This window comes from Lygodium microphyllum, chromosome 11, assembly GCF_053477565.2.
Source record: "Lygodium microphyllum isolate KBCC chromosome 11, Lygodium_microphyllum_v1.1.10, whole genome shotgun sequence".
Lineage (NCBI taxonomy): Eukaryota > Viridiplantae > Streptophyta > Polypodiopsida > Schizaeales > Lygodiaceae > Lygodium > Lygodium microphyllum.
In genome coordinates, this window is record NC_141145.1 from 72,543,200 (window position 1) to 72,568,024 (window position 24,825).

At 42.0% G+C, this 24,825-nt stretch overlaps 1 protein-coding gene across 4 annotated transcripts in view; it reads left to right on the top strand.

Annotated features, from left to right (window-relative positions):
- USP (UDP-sugar pyrophosphorylase) overlaps window positions 1–24,825 on the top strand; it is a 160,749-nt gene that overhangs the window by 70,605 nt on the left and 65,319 nt on the right. For all 4 annotated transcript variants that reach the window (XM_087687714.1, XM_087687713.1, XM_087687716.1 and 1 more), the window contains exons 9-10: window positions 16,429–16,493; window positions 16,573–16,633. In XM_087687714.1, coding sequence (XP_087543840.1) covers window positions 16,429–16,493; window positions 16,573–16,633 — 126 coding nt within the window. The remainder of the gene's footprint in view (window positions 1–16,428; window positions 16,494–16,572; window positions 16,634–24,825) is intronic.

The following is a 24,825-nucleotide window of genomic DNA, read 5'->3' on the forward strand; positions in this document are numbered from 1 at the left end:
TATGGGCATAGGCAAGACACCCAAAGGTATGGAAGTGGCCAATAGAAGGTTTACGGCTGTTCCAAGCCTCAAAAGGTGTGATGGTCTTCAAGGCTTTAGTAGGGCATCTGTTCAAAATATGGCAAGCACACATGACTGCTTCCATCCAAAAACTATGAGGCAAGCTCTTTGCCTTCAGCATACATCTGGCCATCTCCATGAGTGACCGATTCTTCCTCTCTGCTACCCCATTCTGCTGTGGAGTATAGGCAGTAGTGTACTGATGGACTATGCCTTTCTGCTTCAAAAAAGAATTCAGCATAGAGGACATGTATTCCCCCCCTCGGTCCGAACGGAGAGTCTTAATTTTGCATCCAGATTGATTTTCAACAAGTGCACTGAAAGCCAAAAATGCATCATACACTTTTGACTTCTTTTTCAAACAGTAGACCCAGCAAAAACGTGTAAAGTCATCAATGAATGTCACAAAATAGTAACAACCGCCCAATGACATTGTTTGCATAGGCCCACAAACATCTGAATGCACCAACTGCAATCTGGTTGTTGCTCTGAAAGCAACATCACGGGGAAATGAGAAACGATGCATTTTTCCCAAAATGCATCCCTCGCATAAGTGCTCAGGAGGTCTCTCCAAGAGAGGTAAGCCATCCAGCATCTGAGTACGCTGCAAAAGCATCAAGTTGCCAAAGTTTAACTGCCCCAAACGAGCATGCCATAACTCCGCCTGTATCATAGCAGGAGTAAGAGTGGATGTCAAGTATGCCGACTGATCTACTGAAAGAGCATCCAACTCATATAAACCATGACACAAAGATCCTGTCACGACCAAAGTCATGCGTTCTTTATCTCTAACCATGCAACGGTCATCATCAAATGTGACGTGCAAACCACAACGTGCCAAAGAAGAAATAGATAGCAAATTCTTCTTGATCCCAGGCACAAACAAAGCATCCTGCAGGCGGAGAATAGAGCCATCAATGGCTGTGAGCTGAATCTCCCCAATACCACGAACAGGGTATGATGCATTATTGGCACACTGTACAGATTTCCCAATGGGAGGTGCCTAACTGAAGGAAATAAATCTCTGTGAGATGTAATATGCCTAGAAGCACCACTGTCAAAGAACCAAGTGTCAGCATCTTCTGTAGAGCTAAGTGCTCTATCAGCCCAAGAGATGTCATAACTGCAAGTGTATAAACAATAGTCCCTGTCTACAACAAAGGACGCGGACTCGCTAGCAGTGGAAGGAGTAGTAGAAACAGACATTCCTGACTCCTTCTTCTCTTTGGCGATGCGCTTCCTGCACTTAGTGATATAGTGGCCTGGCTTCTTACAATAATGACATTTTCCCTTTTTAGCTTGCGTACCCCCTTGTGTCTGATTCTGTGATATGCTAGAAGTACCAAAACTCTGTGGAGCATTTTTTACCTTGCTGTTTTTGCCTTTCTGTCTTGCCACAAAAACCTGCTCAGAGACTATAGCATCCACACCACTATTTTTCCTTGTTTGCTTCTCCTCTAGAAGCAAACTAACTAGCTGAATAAAAGTGAGTGGGCGCTCGGCAATCCTCATGGTGAGGTTCAAGGCAGTATGAAAAGACAAGTACGAAGGAGGTAAGGAATTCAAGCTGGTGGATATCAACTGTGCATCCAAAAAGTACTCATCTACATTCATGAGCTGCTCCCGCAAGTCCTGAATCTTATTCAAGTGATCCTGCATAGAATCACCCTCATTCATCTTCAAAGTCTCTAACTCTTTCTTCAAGAAAGAGATTCGAGTCTCATTTTTTCCTGCAAACATATGCTCCAAAGTCAACCATGCATCTTGTGAAGAAGATGCTGAACGAATGTGAGGGATGATGGACCATTGAACTGCCAAAGCAATCAGCGACAAAGCCTGTGCATCTCGTGTATCCCAAGCTTTTTGGGCTGCAGTTCTTGGAGGAGGTGGCTGAGGTGGAGCGGGCTGAGGTCCTCGTTGTCCACGTCCCCCTTGAGGAGGAGTAGCGGGAGCTACAACTCCCGGTCTAGTTTCCTCTCCACTGACATAATCCCATAAATTCTTAGCCACTAATACATTCTTCATCATGAATGACCATAGCGAATAATTGTTTCCATCCAATCTGTCTTCCTTGGATACATAGGTAAATACATCACATCCCTGATTTGCCATGATGACAAATTTCCAAAGACAAATGAGCAACGTCAAAGCAGTAAGGGCTGGAAATCTGCAAATTTCCAGAAATTGCAGCAAGCAAACTTCTGCAATTAATGTGCAAGGGTGTACTCTGTCAAGATTTGTCTTTAATGCACGCTTCCCAAGGCGCAAACAGTGCTCAGCAACACTCTAATGTCAAAATCCCCAAAATTTTTGCCAAAATTTTTGTCCCAAATACCCCAAAATGTGCATTTAATGTGTCTTTGTCACAGACACAAGCACGTGTCCCAATGCAAAAAACTGATCCAGCTGCTGCACGAACTCCTGTGTTGAAATAAAAAAATGCAAAATGTTACCTTTGCAGAATGATTGCAGCTGACTGACGACGGGTACAGATCTCGAGGCAATGTCTGCGCACAGGAACAGGCTGGCGAACAGAGGCCCATGCGTCAGCTGGTTGCCGAAAGAGGGATGGATCTGCGCAGTCGGTATAGCTGGTGGCGGGCTTTTGCAGGTACAGGAGGCGGCGTCTGCGGCGGACAGGTGGCGAGCACACAGACAGGTGGCGGCTGGGCAAAGGAGGCGGCGCCTGCAGACTTGGCGGCTGGACAGAGGAGGCGGCGCCTGCAGATTGGTGGCGGTGCCTGTAGCTGGTGGCGGCGGGAGAGACAGAAGGTACTGTTGGGGACGGCAGATTGTAGACAGGTGGCTTAGCTCTGAGCTGAGCTCTGATACCAAATGTGTGAGGTGAGAGGATCGAGGTGCAGCTGAGAGTGCAATAGACAGTGAGAGAGAGTGAGACAGAGTGAAGCACGACACCCAATACCAATAGACTGAAAGAGTGTAGAATGAAAGTACAAAGTACAACCCTTAAACCTTAGGATTGTAGGGGGTGTTCACACCCGAAAACAGTAAGTGCCCGCAAGTGTGTAACATAAGCACATACGAAAATAAGACTATAAGTCTGGGGGAAAAACCTCTCCTACCGAGAGTAAAAAGTGCCCCAGTGTCCTACTGATCACCAACACTCCCGTATGAGCGTAGGCGTAAGTGAGGCGTGAGTCAAATACCCAACATTTGACTCTCTCACAAAGTGTGCAATTATATCTTTCAGCCACACCATTCGATGTAGGATTATAAGGAGTTGTCAACTCCCTTTTAATACTATGCATCTCACAAAGCTTTTTGAACTCATTAGAAACATACTCACCCCCATTATCTATTCTTATAGCTTTTAACTTAAGTCCTTTTTGTGTGGTAACAAAAGCATGAAATCTTTAAAGGTATCCAACACTTCCTTTTAACCTAAGTCCTTTCTGTGTGGTAACAAAAGCATGAAACCTTTTAAAGGTACCCAACACTTTCTTTTTTCTCTTTAACACATATATCCATGACTTTCTACTAAAATCATCAATAAAAGTGACAAAGTACCATGCACCTCCATATGTAATAACAACGCATTAGAGTGTACTAAATCAAGAGCATTGGACTTCTTAATGACACCAGAGTAATAAGGAGATTTCACATGTTTTCCATATATGCAATCATTACAAAATTCGAGACCTGAGCCTTTTATATCAAATCTCCCTAAAGAGGGGAGAATCTGAAGGCTCTTTTGGCTCATATGGCCAAGTCTTTTGTGCCAAAGTTCCATTTGTGAATGAACTTCAACCAAAACCAAGAAATTGCTAGGTAATGCTTTACAATGCAAATAATACAAAGTTGCCTTTTTGTGGCCTTTAACAATTAGTATAGAGCCCTTGTGGACCTTTCAAGATCCACCACCAAAGGTAGTAAAATACCCTCTTCCATCAAGGCGCCCAACTGACAATAGACTTCTCTTTATGCGAATTATATATCTGACATTCTATAAAATCAGCTCTTGGCTATTTTCAAGAACCAAGTGAATGGTATCTACACCCTCTATCTCACATGCATACTTGTTGCCCAAGTAAACCCTTCCTAGGCAATCTGCAGTGTATTTAGAAAATGACTCCAAGGAGGGAGTAACATGGAAAGAGGCACCGTTGTCTACCATCCATGATTGGGACAGCCCATCATGGAGGGAATGGGCGGGGTGCCCATGGGGGAAGGGTAGGGGTAGGGGGACCATGGGGTGCCCATGGGAGAAGGGTAGGGGTAGAGGGACCATGGGGTGCCCATGGGAGGGAATGGGCGGGGTGCCCATGGGAAAGGGGTGCCGACCATAAAAGAAAGGCGTTGGTGATTTGCATATCATATTTTGCTACCATATTGTCTACATTGCATGAGGCTGCAATAAGTATCTCTCCCGTATTAGAGAGCTCTTTAATGACCACACTAGTTGCAACATTTTCATTTGCAACTTCTTTTGAGGGAGAGCTGTCATCATCTTTCTTGTAATCCTTCTTTTTCTTTCCCTGTTGTTCCTTTCTTTCTCTCTTTCTTGTAATATTGGTACTCCGGTTTTTAATGCCATTTATGTCCACATTGATTGCAAGTAACATCTTGTTGTTTGCTCTTGCTTTTACTTCTACTTTTGCTTTTATTTGCTATATTACCCCTCTTTTTTGACCTACCTCTAGGATGATAGGTTGAACCATTGCTTTCCCCATTGGACTTTCTTTTGATCTCATCATTGAGAATAGAGCCCCTAATAACACCTTCATAGGTTAAGGCAATGTTGTTGCTAAGTGAAACAACCAAAGGCTCCCAGCTATCAGGTAAAGACATCAGCGAGAAAATAGCTTTCAGTTTATCATTGAAGGGCTGCAAACCAAAGTCCTACAAAACTGTCTCAAAATCCCTGTGAAAGCACTCAAATGCTCGATTGTTGGCTTAGACTCATCCAACTCCATATTCACAAGCTTGTGCATGAGATGCACTTGATTTACCATAGTTGTATTTTCATAAGTATCCAATAACTTCTTCCATACAACATAAGTTGTATCAAGACACTTAATGTTTGTAAGTATATCATCAGATACAACCATTTTAATGCATGCAATGGCCTACTTGTTTAGTCTAGCGCCGAATCCTCATTTGCCATAGCTGTAGGCTTAGTTTCCAAGAGAGCATCATCATAGTCTTTGAGAAACAAAATGCTTTGCATCCTGTCCTTCCGTAGATCAAAACAAGTGCCTTCAAACCTCTTGATTTCAAGGAGAGATTTAGTGTCATTGCTGCTAGAAGCATTAGTGGCCATTTGTTAGCATAGTGCCAAGTACCAATACTGTAATTTATGACAGCAAGTAACAGACTCAATATTCAGCTGATTTCAGCCCACAATTTCAAGAAGTAAGAGCAAGATTTAGTGTCACTGTATTATAGAGAGTGCCCAAATACAAGTACAGCAGTAGAGAAAACGACTTTCAGCAATGTAACTGATATTTCAGCATACATTACATGCATACATCACTCCCAGGTGACTCCCACTTCAGCAATGTCACCAAAAATACATTTGCAACAATCCCAGATCTGCAAATGATCTCTAAGACTATTGCACCATGAATATTCAGCAATACATCAACTCAATAGGAGCTGCCTGACATGAATATTGCATACGTATTTGTCCAAATCAACTTCTGATACACAAAATATACCCAAGAATTCTTTGGAATTTTTCCAAAATCTCACAAGTGGGAGATAAAAGACTCAAATCACACTGCTTACATCACCAATATAACTTCAGCAATGTCCCCAAAATGCATTGCACACATCATTTTTGCCGAAACCCACAAATTTCAGCAAAAGCCCCAAAATTTCATTGACCAATCTGCCCCAATTGCATTAATACATGTTCTTGAGTGCATAAAATGAGTAAATTTAGCAAGATTTCACAAAATTTTGCAGAAGCCCCAATTTGTTAGATCCAAATGTGCACCAATGCCAATAAATTCAGATTAGTTGAACAAAATTTCACAGATACATGAAAAGCCCCAAATTTTTCAGAGCCAATGTGCACTATGTTTGTCATGTTCGGGTCATTGTTATGCACGAACAAGATCAAATTTGGGAAAAGCCCCAAATTTCAGCTATGAAATTTCTGAGAAAATCTTAATTGTGCTTCCACGCGTGAACCGGGCCTTGTATAGATGTACGAAGTCACACAAAAAAGTCAGACAGCCTGTCCCGGCCTGTTGCCTGTGTCCCACTAGTCAAAACTGATTGCCGCCAGCTGTTGTGAGTGTTGCTTGGTCTAGGGTGACCTGGGAACTGTCCCTCTGACCTTGGAACTGTTGCTTGCACTCACCTGGTCAAAATGGAGCGAAAAGACTGTTGCCTGCACAGATTTAGGGTTTCTAACTTGTCACATGTCTGTTGAGTACAAACACGTGCCTGAAGCTGTCGTCTACACTCAACTCGGCCTAAAGCTGACGTTTCTTTGCGCAGACAAGTTGAAGCTGACACACACAGACTTCGGGAAGCGTGCACACCTTAGCCACAACTCTGATACTAGTTTGAAGGGAAGAGTGGGCAATGGGAGTGTGAGTCAAAAGTGGAGCAGTAGTGTTGAGAGAGAGAGTGAATGCCAAGATGAGTGTACATGATTGTGACGGTACACAAAGAATAAATAATGTATTTATATGTTAGGGTACAAATAAGGGCGTGTTCACACCTGTATAACTTTACACGGAGACAAAAGGACTTTACACCCAACACTCTTTATGGATTTGGAAATATAGCAAGGTAGCCTCCAAGACACTTGGCAGCAACAAATGTAGTAGTAGATGCCGGATTTGAGTGAGATGGAGCAATGAGGATAGAGAAAACTGCAAAATGCAGTCTACAGAGGGTTGAAAGGACCAACTGTAGCAAATTGGCGGTTGTGGAGTATAGGGCGTTGGATGGAGAGGCCAAATGTAGTAATGTAGATGGTTGCCACGCTGTACGGACAGCAACACAGCCAGTACGTTGATTGCCAGGTTGATAGCAGCCTCTAGGGAGGATTTGATAGCTAGGGGCAGCAAACTGGGATAGGAAACTGCATAGGAAGGCTGCAAATATGAGCCGAATGGACAAAAATTATGTTGGGTAGTCTTTGTTGAGATGTTCTTCATAAATGGGGCGTGGGCAGTGAAGCTAGATCACTTGAAACCTGCAAAAACAAGATGAGTGAATGGGAGGGTAGGCTGTCTATTTATAGAAAGTTTGGGACCTCCCAAATTAGGGTTTACGTGTGGGACATTGGAACTCCCTTGAACCACTCCTAGCTTAAAAGAATGGTTAAAATTCATTAATTAACTTGAGTTTTGGGGTTGTTTAATTAAAGCTAATGGTAATTTAGCTCAACACCTCCTGTCAAGCCCAAAATTGGAAAGAGATTGTAAATAAGTCTTAACTCTTTTTCTTCTCTTTTTCTAAAGGCATCCCACCCCAAAGCTGTTAGGGTATTAGGCAAAGGGTGCATGTGGGCTGCCTAGTTACCTACCAAGTCTTCAAAGGCAATGGTTATCTTACCAAGGGAGCCCAAGTATTCACCCTAGAGAGGATAGAGAATTGGACAAAGGGTGATCATCGGTTGCCCAGTGGCCTACTGAGTCTTGCAAAGGCGGATGGAAAAACAATGGGCCTTTTTTTTTTTTGGGAGAGCTTTTGTTTTGGATTTCAAAAGGTATATCATTGACTGTGTGTTTCAAAAAGTTTTTGGTTGATTGGATTATAGTTTCCCAAGGGAAGGCATGGATGGTCAGCTCCAAGTCCTTCAAAAAACAAACCTACCTATCCCAACCACTACTGGGTGTCAATGTTGGATGAAGATACAAAGTACAATATACAGAATGTCTAAATCAAAATTGTAAACAATACCTTGTCACCTTCAAGAGAAGAAAGCTGCCCCCTCTCAGTTTGAAAGGGAAAGTTGAAGGAAGTCATCATGTCCACGTCAATTTAAAGTAGGGGAGGAAACACCCAAGCCGACCCTGGGTAGTAAATAGTAAAGCACTGATTGATTGATTGCCTTGGTCAATATGTCTGCAAAATTATCTAATGAAAGCACAAACTCTAGGCGAATGTCATCTAACTCAACTTGCTCTTTGGTAAAATGAAAATGGACTCCAACATGCTACATCCGAGATGTAATCATCAGGTTACCAGCTAGTCCAATCGAACTTTGGTTGTTAGAAGGTCCTCAGGTAGATGGCCTTGGTGGTACCACCAAAGAGAGCTCTACATGCAATCTTAGCCGTGGAAGCTGCCATTGTCTCTTGCTTATAGATGGCCCAAGAAATGGGAGTTGTATCCAAGGTAAATATGTAGGCTCCATGAAAACACCGAGTGTAAAGATCTCTTGTCCAATCATAATCTGTGTATTCTTGCAAACATAAACTATAACCATAAGTCATGCCGCCATAAGAATAAGTACACCTCAAATATCTCAAAACATGAAGACATGCAATCCAATGTGACATCCTAGGTGTAGTGAAATACTGACTACAAAATAGAGTATGCTAAATATGGCTTAGTATGAATCAACCGAAGCAATTTTCCTCCTACAGATCTATAGGTGTGCTTGTTGAAGGGCTGATCGAGGGTATCCCTAGATAAGTGGATAGTGGGATGAGAGGAGTAGGCACATGCCGTATTTGATCCTGAAGATATTGTATCACCAATTCAAGAGCGTACGTTTGTTGTGACACAAAAGTACATTCCCGAGACGGAACTATCTCCATCCCCAAAAAGCAAGACAACAAACCAAGGTCTGTCATCTCAAAAGTAGCATAAAGCTAGGCCTTAATTTCTACTATGTTAATAGAATCTAACTTAGTGATAAGTAAATCATTTACATACAACAAGATATAGTTGATCCCCTTTGAAGTGATACAGACATATAAGTTCCAGTCATAAGTGGTAGAATAGTATCCTTGGGTTCGAAGAAACTCATCCACCCTTTGGAACCAAGACCATGGTACTTGGCTCAGCTCATAAAGAGCTTTCTACAAGCAAAAGATCTTATCTTTCTAGTGAGGAGAAGAAAACCTAGGTGGTAGCTCCACATAGACTATCTCCTCCAAATAATGGTTCATGAAAGGCACTTTTGATGTCCATTTGATAGATTGGTCAATTGTGGTCAGTAGCTAGTGTAATTGACAAACGGAATGATGTCTACCGCAGAGTAGGAGCAAAACTCTCTTCATAGTCAATTTTTTACTTGTGTTGAAGCCTTGTACTTGTCTAAAGTCCCATTAACTTTTAGCGTAGTCCTAAAGATCCACTTCGTCCCAATGACTTTCTTGTGACTCGGGCGATCCACCAAAGTCCAAGTCTTATTTCGGTCAATACTCTTCAACTCCTTCTCTATGGCTTCTCACCATTGGAGGTATTGCAGAGCCTCCTTTCAACTATCCAGCTTAGAATGCAACATGTAATCAACTGTAAACAACAATACAAATGCAGCCTGAGGTGCAAGCCAAGCAGATCTTCTAAGGCCCTTCCGAGTGAAATCTGGTGAAAGGATCCGTGAATCATGCATGGTTTGCTGGTAGTAGTGTCGTAATGAGTCTCCCAAAGGAGGCTTGGGAGCTGAAGAATTTGCGAGAAGGTCAAGAGTGGGTAGTAGATTCAGAATAAGAAGGCAGTATCTTCGATGGAATAATCTCAAGAAATGGTGTGGAGTTTGATGTAGAAGGCTGCACAATGTGTCTCTCATCAAAAACTACATCTCTCCTAACAATCACCTTGCTTGTCTAAGGATTGAACAAACGATAGGCCTTCGCTTTTGGAGTTGTAACCTACAAGAATCAGGAGATCAGCTCAAGGGATGAGTTTTTCTATCTTATCATCAGGGGTGTGCGCGTACAAGTAACTCCCAAAGACTCTGAATTGGAAAATGACAAGCCGAGAGCCAAGAAATGCCTCGCATGGAGCCCTCTGAGGGATAGTTGGATGTACATTGAAGTGTTAACCACCTCGACCCAAGGCACTGTGGGAGCTTTGCTACGGACAACATAGAGTCTGCCATGTTCATGATGGTTTGGAAATTCTATTCTCTATGATTCCATTCTGGGAAGGGGAGTTGGTAGAGGTAAGCTCGCGAGAGATGCTATGCTCCTATAGAAACTTAGAAAACTCATTGGAGGTAAACTCGTCACCACTATCACTCATATATCCTATATGACGAGTAGTCTAGTTATGAACTAATAGCACCCAAGTAGAAAAATAGGCAAATGCATTGGGCTTATGCTTGAGAAAGTACACCGACATATATCTTGCACTATCAAAAAGAAATATAGTGTGCCATTCAAGGCGGTAGTGGATGTTGGCCCACAAAGATCAACATGAATCAATCTAAGAGGCACCTTAGCTCTATGTGTGGAGTGTTGAGAGAATGGGATACGATGCTATTTTTTGAGTTGACAGGCTTTACAGATATCTCGAAATAGCTTCATGTGTGAAAGGGCCTCAACCATCTAATGACATGACAACTTGTAAAGCGAGTCGTATACAAGATGTCCTAAATGAAAATGCCATTGATGCTTAGTGTCCGTAGGCTCCTATGCAATGGCTAAAGCTTAGAAGCGATGAAAATTAGAGCCCTTGGCTATTGTCTCAAAAAGAAATCGTGTTATGTGGTATAGGCCACTAGGCTTTGCATCACTATGAGCAATCACTAAACAAGTCTGAGAGTCAAGGACCTTGACTATAGTCAGTGTAACGAATACTGTTGTTGAACCGATAACAAGTTCACCCCAAGCTAGGGGACATGGTATATATTATCTAGCGCAGTGAGATTTGGGCCCTAGTGAGTGACAAAACTGACGTGATTGTGAGCTTAAATCTTGACTGTGGAGTTGTTCCAGACATGAACTATCCTGGCTACAGGCGCTCGAGAGATGTGTCTGAGATGGGGTCATATGATGAGTAGCTACCCCCACTGTTCACAATCCAAGGAGTAGTTAAAGTACTTGGCTATGATGAGTGGGTCATTGCAGTCACCTCATTGGCAGAGAACTCCCAGATATGAACAAAACTTACATCCTCAAATGTCTCTACAGAGATGATGTGGATGTTTGCAGACTAATATGACATAGCTTTTGGCATTGAGAACGATGTAGATTGTGATGGCTGGCTAGTGACAATGTGGATTTGGCCTTGCCAAGGGTTGCCACCACCCTAGCTCCCCTGTTGGGGGTTCCCTAACTAGGGGGCCGGGGGTCTGATTCTTGAATTTTGGTGTTGTGCCTCTTGGCTTTGATCTATACTTCTTGTCAAAAGGGGCTTTTGACAATGTTGACAATATCTATTCTTTTTAGGTACTTTTTGCCACCCAGGTTTTAGAATAGACTGGGTGTTTCCTTGGGTCTCACTAGCTTGGTTTTGATTTAGATTTTGCTTTTGATTTTGATGAGAGTTTTGGTTTTGTTTGCCCTTTCCTTGCTGCCCCTTTTGAGAAGAAGCAATGAGAGTCCCCTTTGTGGAGGTCATACTATGAAACTCATCCCGTAGCTGAGGTGTAATGCAGTAGTTGACACTCAAATTCCTAGAATGGGCTTAGGAGCCCTCATGGTAGACAACTCAGGAAGAAGTTGTTGATACCCAACCAACTTGACTTTCAAGTCATCCCAGCCAATGATTTTAAAATTTTGAAGCTCATGGTTCAATTTTATGTGACGAGTCCCATCGTAAGCTGCACGGCAGTGAGTCAAGCGTGCCCAATGCTCAGGCACCAAATCAAAATGGGGAAGCTGAAAATGAAACTTAGATAATAAGCCTTGTATTAGCTCGACAATAGCGGAGGCATATCTAGCGTTCCATGAGTAGACGATCTCGTATGGAACAAGTGTGGGATTGGGTTGGGGTTCCAACCCTTGCACAATATCCCATAGGTTCTAGGAGTGGAGGACATGTCTCATTAGATTGGACCAAGTAGTGAAATAAGACCTGTTAAAATGAGTCTTGTTAGTAAAGGCATGTTTGGTTGAACCATAAGGTTTCTGATAGGTGGGATAAGATGGATAAGGTGGATAAGGAGGTGGTGGTGGTAGATAACTAGGAGGAAGAGAAGGAGATGGGTAGGCAGAAATAGGTTGTAAGTGCCCAATGGGTGCCAATTGTGGCAGAGACACTAATATGCGAATGTTTTCATAGGGAGCAGGTGGTGGGGGCATTGGGACATGTGAGCTTTTCCACATGTCAGTTGGGGCACAACATAATGACTGGAAGACCCACTAGGTAATGGCATGGAAGTAAACTATGGAGCCAACTAATTCACACTTGGTAATGGTTGGGTGGCATTCCATGGCCATGAAAATTCTGAAAGTGTAGGGTAGGGAGGTCAAGTCTCCATCATGGGTTCACCACTGGAGTGAGGAAAAGACGAGGTCTTAAAGGTTGTGCCTAAGGGTGAAGGATCCGTTGGTGTGATGTGAGAAGACATATAATGTGCACTTAATGGAGATGGAAAGGAAGGTGCAACGGAAGTAGATGGTGGGATGGGTGGGAGATTCAATGGATTGGTTGATGCAATTGTTGGAAATAATTGTGGCTCCTTTTTTCCATTAAATGTATTGAACGAAGATGGTTTACCTAGTTCAAAATGATCATGAGAAGGAAAAATTGAAGGAAAAGAAGGGAGAAACTTAGAAGTGTTTGAGTTAATCTTTCGTATGCATCACCTTTCTTTGTGTTCCAAAACAAAAATCTATCTTCTTGAGGACTTATGAACCAATAACGTGTTTGAGATGAAGGATATGTGCTCCATGGCAGTTTCCACTTCAATATGGCAAGTCCTTTATGGAGCTTCCCTCCTTCCAGCAAATCATTAGACCAATGCACGGAATCTATAGGGAAAAATTTAGATTTACCTTCAATTTGGTGTTGAGCTTGATACATAAGGATAATTTCGTGTTTGGCTCTTGAAATCTTGTATAGTCTATGACTCCATGGTAGTCCAAAGCCTGTTCGGCCATGTTGGAAGATGGTGGAGTAAGTTGTGTGGCCTACTCCCGCTCGTTTCTCGATAGATATGGCTCAAGAGAATAAAGTGGCGATGTCATGTTTGAAGTCATCTTACCCTCCTGTTGTTCTTGCTTCTTGTGAAGGGATGCTAGATCAAAGGCCTAGGTTTCTTTGAAGAGATCCTAGCTTTGATACCGTTAGGGTTAGAGTAATTCAGAGATAATGAAGACAATGAAGATCATAAATGAATGAATCTGTATAATACAATGTAGAAATACAAATTTTATAATTATAAATATTTATATCTTTAAAAAAAATGTATTTTGATTTTTTAGAGATAGAAGATGCACTCAAATTTTGGGCAATGGGCCTCTTCTATCCTAGAGGGGCTGTTGTTTGCTTGCATGCATTCATAGACAGTGATTGGGTTGGCTGTTTTGACGTGTGAGTGTCCTAGTAGTAATTGTCTCATGCTTTGGTGATTCATATATCTCTTCGTTGAGCAAGAAGCAGTCTACAATGGCCACAACTAGCTACAGGGCAGCATTTACAACTCCATTGGAATGTATATGGCTCAGAAGCTTTTTGGTCGATCTTAGTGTGGGATAGAAGTCACTCATTCCTATATATACTGACAACTAAGAGTGCCATGGCAATTGCGAGGAATCCAATTTTCCATGCTCACACTAACCACATCGAGGTGCATTATCATTATGCTAGAGAGAGGCTCTATGCAGCGGAGATTGATTTGGCTTATGTCCCTATACAAGACAAGTTAGTAGATGTGTTTAGAAAAGCTCTCTCTAGAGAGATGTTTGAAGCCTTTTGCAAGGCTTTAGGCTTACTATGTTGGGTGATTGATTTGCCAATTCCCTATATACTTTCACACCATTTACTCAAGGGGGGTTTGTTACACTTATCATGTTCCTTAGTAGCTCTAGTACAAATGCTTGCTTATCCATGGGTACTTTTTACCTTCTCAATGGACAAGGGTTTTTTCCCGTTTGAACACCCATGAGTGGATGTGGTAATTTAGTACCTTAGGGATTGTACTATCATTATCATTCTCACTTAGTGGATGTGATCTTCTAGCAACCCACTTCTCTCTTGCTATTCACTTATTCACACTGTGGGTGTGTGCATATGTGTGTGCGTGTGTGCTGCTGAGTCCTAACCTAACACTCATCCTTTGCATATTGTGTCTTTATATCATCTATGGTGCATGATAAACGCTATAGACAATGTTTGACGCCTATGGTTTCCTAGACAATGTATTAGTCACAACATTCTTTTTACCTTCCTACTTGCAATATTTGAAATGGAAATATGGATAAGAAGTTTTTCCAATGCATATGCTTCTCATATAACTTAGTTTGAGTGGGAAAATATTACAATGTCTAATGAACTGTGTGTACAACAAAAATCAACCCCATGCAAATATTATTTCTAGGTTGAAAGAGCATGACTTACAGCTAACAACTCTTTCTCACAACCTGTAAATTTTTTCAGATGAGACAAGTTACATATTGAGATAGTTTTGCAAGGTCCATATGGAAACCATCTTTGGATATTATGTGCCCAAGAAGTGAATCTCTTCTGAAAGGAATTCACTTCTTCGCATTTATAACCAGCCTATGATTCATGAGTTTTGCAAATACAATTGCCAAATGATTCCTCTATTCTGCCTCATGCTTTGAGCACACAATGATGACATCAAAGAAAGTGCCAACAAAAGACTTATGTGGTTTAAAGATGCAATCCATCATGCAATCAAACATTGCAGGAGCATCAGTAAATCCAAATGGCCTAACCAAGAAGTCATATAAGCTAAAGGGGATTGTGAAACTTGTCTTATAAGATGCAATCCACCATGCAATGAAACATTGCAGGAGCATCTGTAACTCCAAATGGCCTAACAAAGAACTCATATAAGCCAAAGGGGATTGTGAAAGCTGTCTTATGCACATGGTGTGGTCAAATGCAGATTTGATGGTACCCCCTTTTCAGATCTATGTGGCTCAAAACTGTGGATCCCTCTAATTGATCAAAGGATATCCTTAATTCTCGGAAAAGGGAAGCTATTTTTATCGCATTTTGTTCAAAACACGGTAATCAATACACATGTGCCAAGAACCATATTTTATTTGAATTAGGGTTACAAGTGAATATAAGGGTGATGAACTAGGCTTAATTAGCCCCTTCTCTAACAAGTCATTCACTTGACTCTGATCTTGTATTGTTGGGCTGCACTAACCTTGTGTGGTGGTTTTCTCTGTAGCGTATTGTTTGGCAATAGATCTACCTAATGATCCTTCAGCCTCTCAGTTGGAAATTCTCTTGTCATATTCATTCAAGATGCCCACCACTGCATCATAGCCCTCAAGTGGCATATTGTGGAAATCATCTCAGCCCACATGGATTTGCAAATGAATACAAAGCTTTCCAATGGTAGTGGTGACTAGCTTTGCATGTTTAGGGCAAGTCAAGCTGGCTATAACCATGGGTTGCATCCCATCATGCTGGTTCCCAGCCGATTTGCCAATTTTGGGGAAATAAAGTTGGCACAAGTATGTAGTTCAAAGAAAACCAAAGCATGCTGATTCCTCACTTTACCATACATGACATAACTTTGTAGTATCTGCATTTGGCTGTTCACAAACACTTTAGTTGATGGTTTAGGCTGCTTGCCTTACTCATCTCTTTTCACATTAGAGATTTCATTGACCTGAAGCTATGGACATTCGTGTGCCATATGCCCCTCTTGTTCACACAAAGAATTTATTTGCAGCAAATTAAGATATCTTTTCAGCTGCCATTTTGCCATCCACAAATGGCCTTTTTGGTTCCTCTTGCATTGTAGTGTGGCTTGGAAGCTTCAAGAAAGAAAAAATTTAGGGACACAAGATAGAGCAGAGACAAGGCTAGGGGAGAGTTGAATGAGATGGAGGAGGAGAAGGTTGAAAAAATAAACAATAACGGCCTGCAAGGCTTCTGGAGAGGAGGCAAGGGGAGAGTTTAACAAAAGAAGAAAAGGCTGGCAATTGAGGCAGGTTCAGTCATGTAACTTGAAACTTAAGGAGAAGACTATTGCGAGCCTTTCCAATTATGCCATGGTTATCAAGACTATAAGAACCGATCCTTCTAGGAAGAGAAGGGAGGACAGCAACAGTTCACAATCTTTACTCATGATACAGCTCTCAATCTTTAGTCATCACTGACATGCTGCTGTTTCTGATCATACTAATGTTCTATCTCACATTAAAGTCATATTGTAGCTGTTGGACGTTTTTTGGGGTTGAGTATTAAGATGCTTGTTTCTGTCATTTGCAACTGATCCCTATTTACATGGAGAAGTATTCAGTAGGACCTCTTTGATTTTGCTACTTATGTTTTCAGACAAAGCCACATGGTCATGGTGATGTGCATGCGTTACTCCATCGAAGTGGACTACTATCCAAATGGTGAGGTCTTATAAAATACTGGCATCAGAAAATTTGAATTAAGCTGTTCAGGTTTATGACTTCTTTTGGTGATTTTTAGGCATGAACAAAATGTCAAATGGATTCTTTTTTTCCAGGACACAAATGGGCTTCTCTTTAAGGTATAAAGTATTGTGATGTGTATTATTGTTACTGTCAAATGAATTGAGCAAGTGGAAACTTAGGGGCACAATAGTCCTGTAGTTACTTCTCTACAAGCCAGCTGCAAGTCACACAGATATTGTGCATGAAGAGTTACAAAATGTTGGCACTGTTTTGGAGTTTCCACTGGCCAAATTAAAACATATGACCATAAAATAGTTATTTAGGTACTTTTCGATGGAATGCTAGCACATAATCAATTGAAAGAGATGTTACAAAGAATTCAAGAGTGAAGAATTAAGGTTTCTGCTACAAGAAAGTGGAAGTACGCTGCAAGAAAATGGAAATGCCGAGCTTGATAAGGGATTGATGATTAAATCTCATTAAAATATTCACTAGTTAAGCCTTGCTTCTGCCATAAATCTTTGAATGTTATATTTTGACTAAGTTCAGTCTCTGTGGTTCCTCTAATTTCAAACATAATAGGGAGAAAGGGTGCCTTTCTGAAGATATCTGGAAAACCTCATTTAAGGAACATCTAGCAAGATGACACAGGAATCAGGGGCATCTTGTAGTACCAAAATGATAGTGAAACCAATGCTGCTTGACTTTGAGTACTATGGCTGTATTATGGTACCTGCTTTGAAAAAGTGCCAGGGTCACCCTGGTAAAGACATTGGAGGGGTGCTAAGACATGGACACGTTTCTCATTTGAAAACTTGCATGAAACAGTGGAAATGATTGCAATCCTTGGGTTACAATATTGTAGTACAGATACTATTACACATGCATCACTGTTTTTTTCCAATTTTGTGTTTTAATTTTTCCTTTCACTTTGTACCCATCATGGGTTGAAAATACTTTGATGTGAAAACGAAATGATTTAAGGGGGACTGACATCTGAGGAGATTGGATGCTAGCTTTAGACCTAGGAAGATTTCACTCTTTTTGTGGTGGTTAGTGGACACGAGCTTAGCAGTTGGCACTTGGCTTAGTTATGGTGAAAGCTGACTTGCCTGTCCTAGATATGGAGAGCTAGAGGAGATGCAGAGACATTGTTTATGGGACTGCCTTACGGCTCACAAGGTCTTGAGAGCACTGAGGATGATTTGGTCTTCGCTGCAAGTTTGAGAGTGCTGAGGATGATTTGCACTTTGCCTCAAGATTCCTTGGGAAGTTTTTCCCTGAGGAAATTTATCAGTAGCATCATTCTTTTCTCTTGCAAGAAACGTTTAAAGGTGAAATACAAATAAAATCTTTCATGCAACCTTACTGAAAATGCTAAGCCCGTTAAGGAGTTGTGTCATGTTGACATGAAAGAAGGCCCTATTTTTGGCATTGATAGATGATGAATCTGCAAAGTGTGTTTATTTCTTATGGACCAATTGGTCAAGCCAGCCTGATTCAACAGACACACAGCCTTCGAGTGTCATCATATGTAATCCCATAATCAACTGTTTAATTCAAGAATCACATGAATCAAAGCTCCCACCAGATGAGAGAGGTTTGCCAGCCTATTCAAAAGATACACAAAATTCTTTGTGTATTCTCTTAGGTCCAAGGCAGAGAGTGTGTATCCTTGGAGTGGCAAACTTGAATTATATGTGATCCTGTGATCAACTGCTTGGTTCAAGTATCACATGAATCTCAAAGCTGCCTGTGGATGAGACAGGTGCGAATTATGTTAACTGGAATGGAAATGTCATGGGGAAGAATATCTCTTTTGAAATCTTTATTTGTTGACACTATAGATAAGTTTTTATGTTATTCCTGCTAAGATAGGATCATTGAATTGGATACCTCCATTGGTTGTAGTAATATGATGGACAAACGACTGACATATCAATGACGCTTCTTAATTTTTATATTATGCTTTTTTACATTCTCTCATGTAATCATGCTATCATCCATATATAAGACAATATAGCAAGTCGATTTTTCTTGGGTATGAATGCGAAGATTAGCATCATTGCTCATGTCAAAATATAGTGGAATGGAGAATGTAGCAATCTTCCAATACCTTGTCCTTAGCACTTGCTTCAAGCTAGACAGGGCCCTCTTGTAAAGTAGACCCTAACTTTCATGAGAAATCCTTCAAGCCTCTCTATATCTGCCCCCAAATGTAGAATGTCCATTTAGAAGGCAAGTCTGAGAGGTGCTTCGATCTCTCTACCAATCTGGTGGAACTCACTCTGTCCAAGCCTCAATCATAACTCTAGCTCCCTTGAGCCCCTGTAGTCTCTGTCTTTGAGGCTCTTGTGGAAGCTCCTGGAATGCAAACCAATCTCCCGCTGATATAACCACCTGTAAAGAGAATCTCCCCCATGATAAGTATGTCCTTTGTCTAAGAGTGTGGCTGGAGTCTAATCTCAAAAGGTGATTGAAGAGAAGAGGCTGCCTTCTCTTTTCTTCAGCTGTAGTGGGGGGAAGTTGCTAAAGCTCTGGTAGTACAAATCTCTAGTCTATTTTAACAGAAATTGCGAATTTGACATCAAAGCTCCTCCCTAAGTCCCTGGTCTTGATCTCTTGGAAAGCCCAGTGGATGTTGGGCTCCCATGGTCCTCCATGTGTAGGTGTTGTAGCATGTAGCCTCCCTATCAGAAGTTTCTTCTAGGGCTCCTCACTTGGAAGCAAACCCCTAACAATGAGCTTAGCCATCAAGGCTTTGCTCTGGCTTTCTGGGTCTATGATCTCCAACCCTCCCATGGATCTAGGCTGTATGATGACATCCCAAGCAACCTTCACCCTGGCTGGGGGGATCCTTTCTCCTCTGGACCAAATGAAGTTCCTGATAAGGTGCTTCACTTGGCCAATGCATGACCTGGAGAATGCCCAACAGGAAGCGATGTACCACATAGTCGCAGAGAAGGGCCTTGTTTGAGACCACTACTCTCCCTGCTAGTGAAAGTCTCATTGAGCTCCAATAAAGAAACTTCTGTCTTATGCTCAAGGGGAGAGGTGCTAGCTGCTGTTCTGAGGTCATGTCAATCCCCACATACCATCCAAGTTATCTCACTGTGGTCCGGTGGGAAACCCATGTGAAATCCTCATGCGGTCACCACTCTGGCTGCCTACATACCAAAGTCCATAGGACTTGTGCTAATTAGTTTAGGCACCTGTTGCTTATTAAAATATCTCCATGGCTGATAGAAAGGCCCCAAAGTTACTCTTATCCCCGTCTAGATAGACTACTATGTCATCTGCAAACTCCACATCCAGAAGCTCCTCAAACTCAAGAGTAACCTTATGCTTCTGATACTTGTAGATCTGTCTCTCAATAAGGAGGTCATGGCGTGTGCCACAAATAAGAACAAGGGGGCTAACAAGCAGCCCTGTCTAACTGATCTTTGAATGCTGAATTCGTCTCCTTTTGCCCCACCAGTCATAGCTTGGCTATGAGCTGAGGAGTATAAAGAGTTGCTATTCCCCGACCCACTGCCTTGGGTCTCAAAGTCGAAAAGTAGCATGATAAGGAACTGGTTCCTATATGGAGTCAAAGCTGTGGACTCCGGGAAAGTGAAGATGTTGTCCAAGATGCTAATGTGAGACTGATCACCTTTGCAGGAATCATATAGGTAGTTCCAAGCAAAGCAATTGGTCTCCATTGTGTGATCTCCAGTCAGTCTCCACTTCCTTTGGGAATGAGGTGAATCAATCCCTCAAAAGCACGACCCTTGATGCCCTGGTTTCCTGGAAAGTTGAGATGAGGCTTACACTAATGAGATCCCAATAGCTCAAAAAGGACTTATTGAGTCCGTCTTCTCATGCACACTTGCCTGAGGGTAGTGCCAGAAGCACCTTTTGCACCTCCTCCTTTGTAAAATGGGCCATCAAGTATTTGCTCATCCTATTTGTAATCACCTTTTTTGTGCTCTACCATATTATCTCTCTATCTCTCATAGCCTGGGGGCCTAGTAGTGGACCCAAGTAAGGCTGTGTAGTACTGTGCAGCCACTTGTCTCGCCTCCAAACGGCCCTGTGCAATGGATCCATCAGCTCTCCTGGGTCCTCTAACACCCTTTCTAGAGTATTTTGGACCTGTGGTGCAGAAAAAAACTATGTTAACCCTATCACTAGATTGTGTCTAGAATGATGCTTCTGTGTGAAGCCTGTTCTTTGATCTAGCTTCCTTCGTAGCATTGATCTCTGCTTTGGCAATGTGCATCTGCTCAGCTGTCAATCTGTACCCTGGCTAACTCTTCTCTCCTATTTGTAAGGCAGCCAATGTTGCTGTAGCAAATCTCTCCTTCTCTAAAAGGCCCTCTCTCCTCCTCATGGGCTCCTCTTTGAAGAAGGAACTAATCTCCTGCAAGCTCACATCCAAGTTGCTAGCTGGTCGTCCAATTGAGAAGGGTCTACATCTCCATATCTATGTGGCTAACTCTCTAAGATTGTCCTCATAGAACAAGTGCTTTGGAATCTTGGCACTAGAGTGGGATTCTCCAGCTCTGTCAAAGAGAAGTAGCTGAATAGATGAGTGGTCCAAGAGGGTTGTAATGATAGGAAGAGATTGAAGCTCAGCTAAGAGTGGAGTAGACACTGTAGAGTGTGAGAGCACAACACCCAATGCAATTATCTGAAGTGTAAGGTGCAAGTACAAAGTACAACCCTTAAACCTTAGGGTTGTAAGAGGGTGTTCACACCCGAAGTGTGTGAAACACGATTAGTGCCTAAAACTATGTAACGTAGGCTCTGCAGCCTCCTGTCTAATTTTCTCAAGCTGACTTTGCGCTTCCAGGTTGGCTGCAAATAACTGGTCATTCTTGGGAAAAAAACCTCTCGTATGGAGAGTAAAATGTGCCCTAGTGTCCTATTGAAGATCATCGACACTCCTTTGTGAGCGTAGGCGTGAGTCAAACCCAACAAACCCCCTGGAGTGAAGAGTGATCAAGATGCAAGGATCATCCACCAAAGGAGATCAAATTTGAAGCATTTGTGAATTGCTTCAAATTTGTCACGAGGAAGAGCTTTGGTGAAGATGTTTGCCACATTATTGGTGGTAGGACAGTAGACAAGGCTGATATCACCTGCATGTAGCCTCTCTCTAACAAAGTGATAATGGATCTCAACGTGTTTCGTGTATGCATGAAACAATGGGTTCTGCGCCACTACAATGGCACTTTGATTGTTAGTGAACAAACGAGTAGGCTCTGTGACAAACATATCTAAGTCAACTAACAAGTGTCTAAGCCATGCACATTCAACTGTGGTAGTGAAAGCTACCTTGTATTCAGCTTCACATGACGATGTGGCAACAATGGATTGTTTCTTGCTAAGCCAAGAGGTGCAAGATGAGCCAAGAAAGAAACAACTGCCACTAGTGGAGTGATGGGAATCATAATCACCAGCCCAATCAGAATCACTATAAGCATGTAAGTGCAGTGGTTCCCCCTATCAAACAAGTCACTGCCATCATGCAATGATAACTTCAGTCCAGGTTCTATTGGTGTACAAACTGACTGGCAATCTTATAAGCCAAACCTCTCAAGAATTTTACCGATGTATCTCGACTGTGACAATCCAATGCCTCTAGCATCATGAATGAACTGAATGCCCAAGTAATAGTGCAAAGGCCCCAAATCTGACATCTCAAAAGTTTGCCACAAATTTTGTTTGAATGCCGAAATCTGATCGGCATGTGTCCCTGTAAGCAAAAGATCATCAACATATAGACATACGATCAGCAAGGATTCCCACCCTTTACATACGTGAAAGGTAGACTGTGATGAGTTGTTTATGAACCCTTGACTGAGTAAAAAGGCATCAATCTTTGCATACCAAGCTCGAGGAGCTTGTTTCAAACAATATAAATCCTTTTTCAGCTTACAGACGAAGTGTTCGTATCCCTCAACCGCAAAATCAATGGGCTACTGTACATACACTTCTTCTTGGAGTTCCCCATGTAAAAATGCAGTCTTTATATCAAGTTCATGCACAGTCCATCCGTAATGGGCAGCCAAAGCAACCAGACACCTAATGGTAGTCATGCGGGAGGTAGGAGCAAATGTCTCCTCATAGTCAATGCCTTTCTTCTGTGCATAGCCCTTGGCCACAAGCTTGGCCTTATATTTGTCGACTAATCCATCCACATTCCTTTTTAGCTTATAGACCCACTTTGTACCAATGGCTTTCTTTCCAATAGGCAAAGGTACTAAATCCCATGTTTGATTCTTTATGATCGAATCAAACTTAGCTTGCATTGTTGTCATCCAATGCATAGTATGTTGTGCATCCTCAAAACATTCAAACTCCTCATCATCAAATGTATTTTCTGCCATAACAAACTCTATGGTATGTGCACCATTATGCATACGAGCTTGCCTTGTGGTACGGCCAGCAATAGGAGCATCCAAATGACTATCTTTCATAGTTTGCAAATACCATCCAAGCATTTGTCTAGCCTCCTGACTGTATACAAGCTCTTGCTGAATTTCAAATTCAGCACCTTGCTGAGTATTCAGATCAGCCATGGGCCGAGTTTCTACATTACCCAATGGAGCAGCTGGCTGAACATTAAGTTTACTTGCTGAAGCTCTAGCTGTATCACTGAAAGAAATGGGCAGCAGCCCTTCAAATACATCACTGGCAGCCTCATATGTGTCAAAACCAGCAAGGGATAATTCTGATTTTTCATCGAAAACCACATCCCTACTGACAAATACCTTTTTAGAGACAGGATCATATAATCTATATCCTTTACTCTCACTATTGCACCCCACAAAAATGTATTTAACTGCCTTGTTATTAAACTTCTTCCTGAGTACCTTGGGAATGTGTGCATATGCAAGACACCTAAAAGTACGAAAATGCCCAAACAGAAGGTTTCCGGTTGTTCCAAGCCTTAAAAGGCATGACATTCTTTAATGCCTTGGTGGGGCACCTATTCAAGACATGGCAAGCACACATAATTGCTTCCATCCAAAAACTGTGGCAAGCTCTTTGCTTTTAGCATACATTTGGCCATCTCCATGAGTGACCGATTCTTCCTCTCCGCAACCCCATTTTGCTATGGAGTATAAGGAGTAGTGTACTGATGAATGATGCCCTTCTACTTCAAAAAAGAATTCAGCCTAGAGGACATGTATTTCCCCGCTCGGTCCGAGTAGAGAGTCTTCAGCTTGCAACCAGATTGATTTTTAACAAGTGCTACAAAAGCCAAAAGTGCATCATACACTTCCGACTTTTTTACCAAAGAGTAGACCCAGCAAAAGCGAGTGAAGTTATCAATAAAAGTGACAAAATAGTAATAGCTACCCAATGACATTGTCTGCATAGGGCCACATACAATTGAGTGCACAATGTGTAACTTGGCAGTGGCTCTAAAAGCAACATCACGGGAAAATGAAAAATGATAAAATTTTTCCCAAATACATCCCTCGCATAAGTGCTTAGAAGGTCTCTCCAAGAGAGGTACATCAGAGATCTGTGTACGCTACAAAAGCATCAAGTTACCATAGTTTATATGCTCCATGCGAGGATGCCATAACTTTGCCTATAACATAGCAGGAGTAAGAGTGGACGCTAAATAGACTGACTGATCAACTGAAAAAGCATCCAACTCATATAACCCATGGCATAGAGTGTCAATCAAAACCAAAGTCATATGTTCCTTATCTCTCACCATGCATCTATCATCATCAAAGGTGATCTGCAAACCACACTTTGCCAAAGAAGAGATAGATAACAAATTGTTCTTTATACCTAGCACAAACAAGGCATCCTGCAGCGGAGAATAGAGCCATCAATGGCTGTCAACACAATCTCCCCAATACCTCTAATAGGGTATGATGCATTGTTGGCACACTGTATAGACTTGCCAACTGGGACTGCAATAACAGAAGCAAACAAATCTCTGCGAGATGTTACATGCTTGGAAGCACCATTGTCAAAAAACCATGTGTCTGCATCCTCAGTAGAGTTAAATGCTCTATCAGTCCAAGACAAGCCATAACTACATGTGTAAAAACAATAGCCCTTGTCTGTAACAAATGACGCAAACTCAATAGCAGTAGAAGGTGCATTAAAAACAGACATCCCTGACTCCTCCTTGACTATGTACTTTCTACACTCACTGATATAGTGTCCTGGCTTCTTGCAATAGCGGCACTTGCTCTTCCTGGCTTGCATGCCCCCCTTGTTTCTTATTGCCCTCCTGTGAAGTGCTTGAAGTCAGAGCTCTATGGAGCGTTCTTTGCTTGGCTGCCCTTGTCCT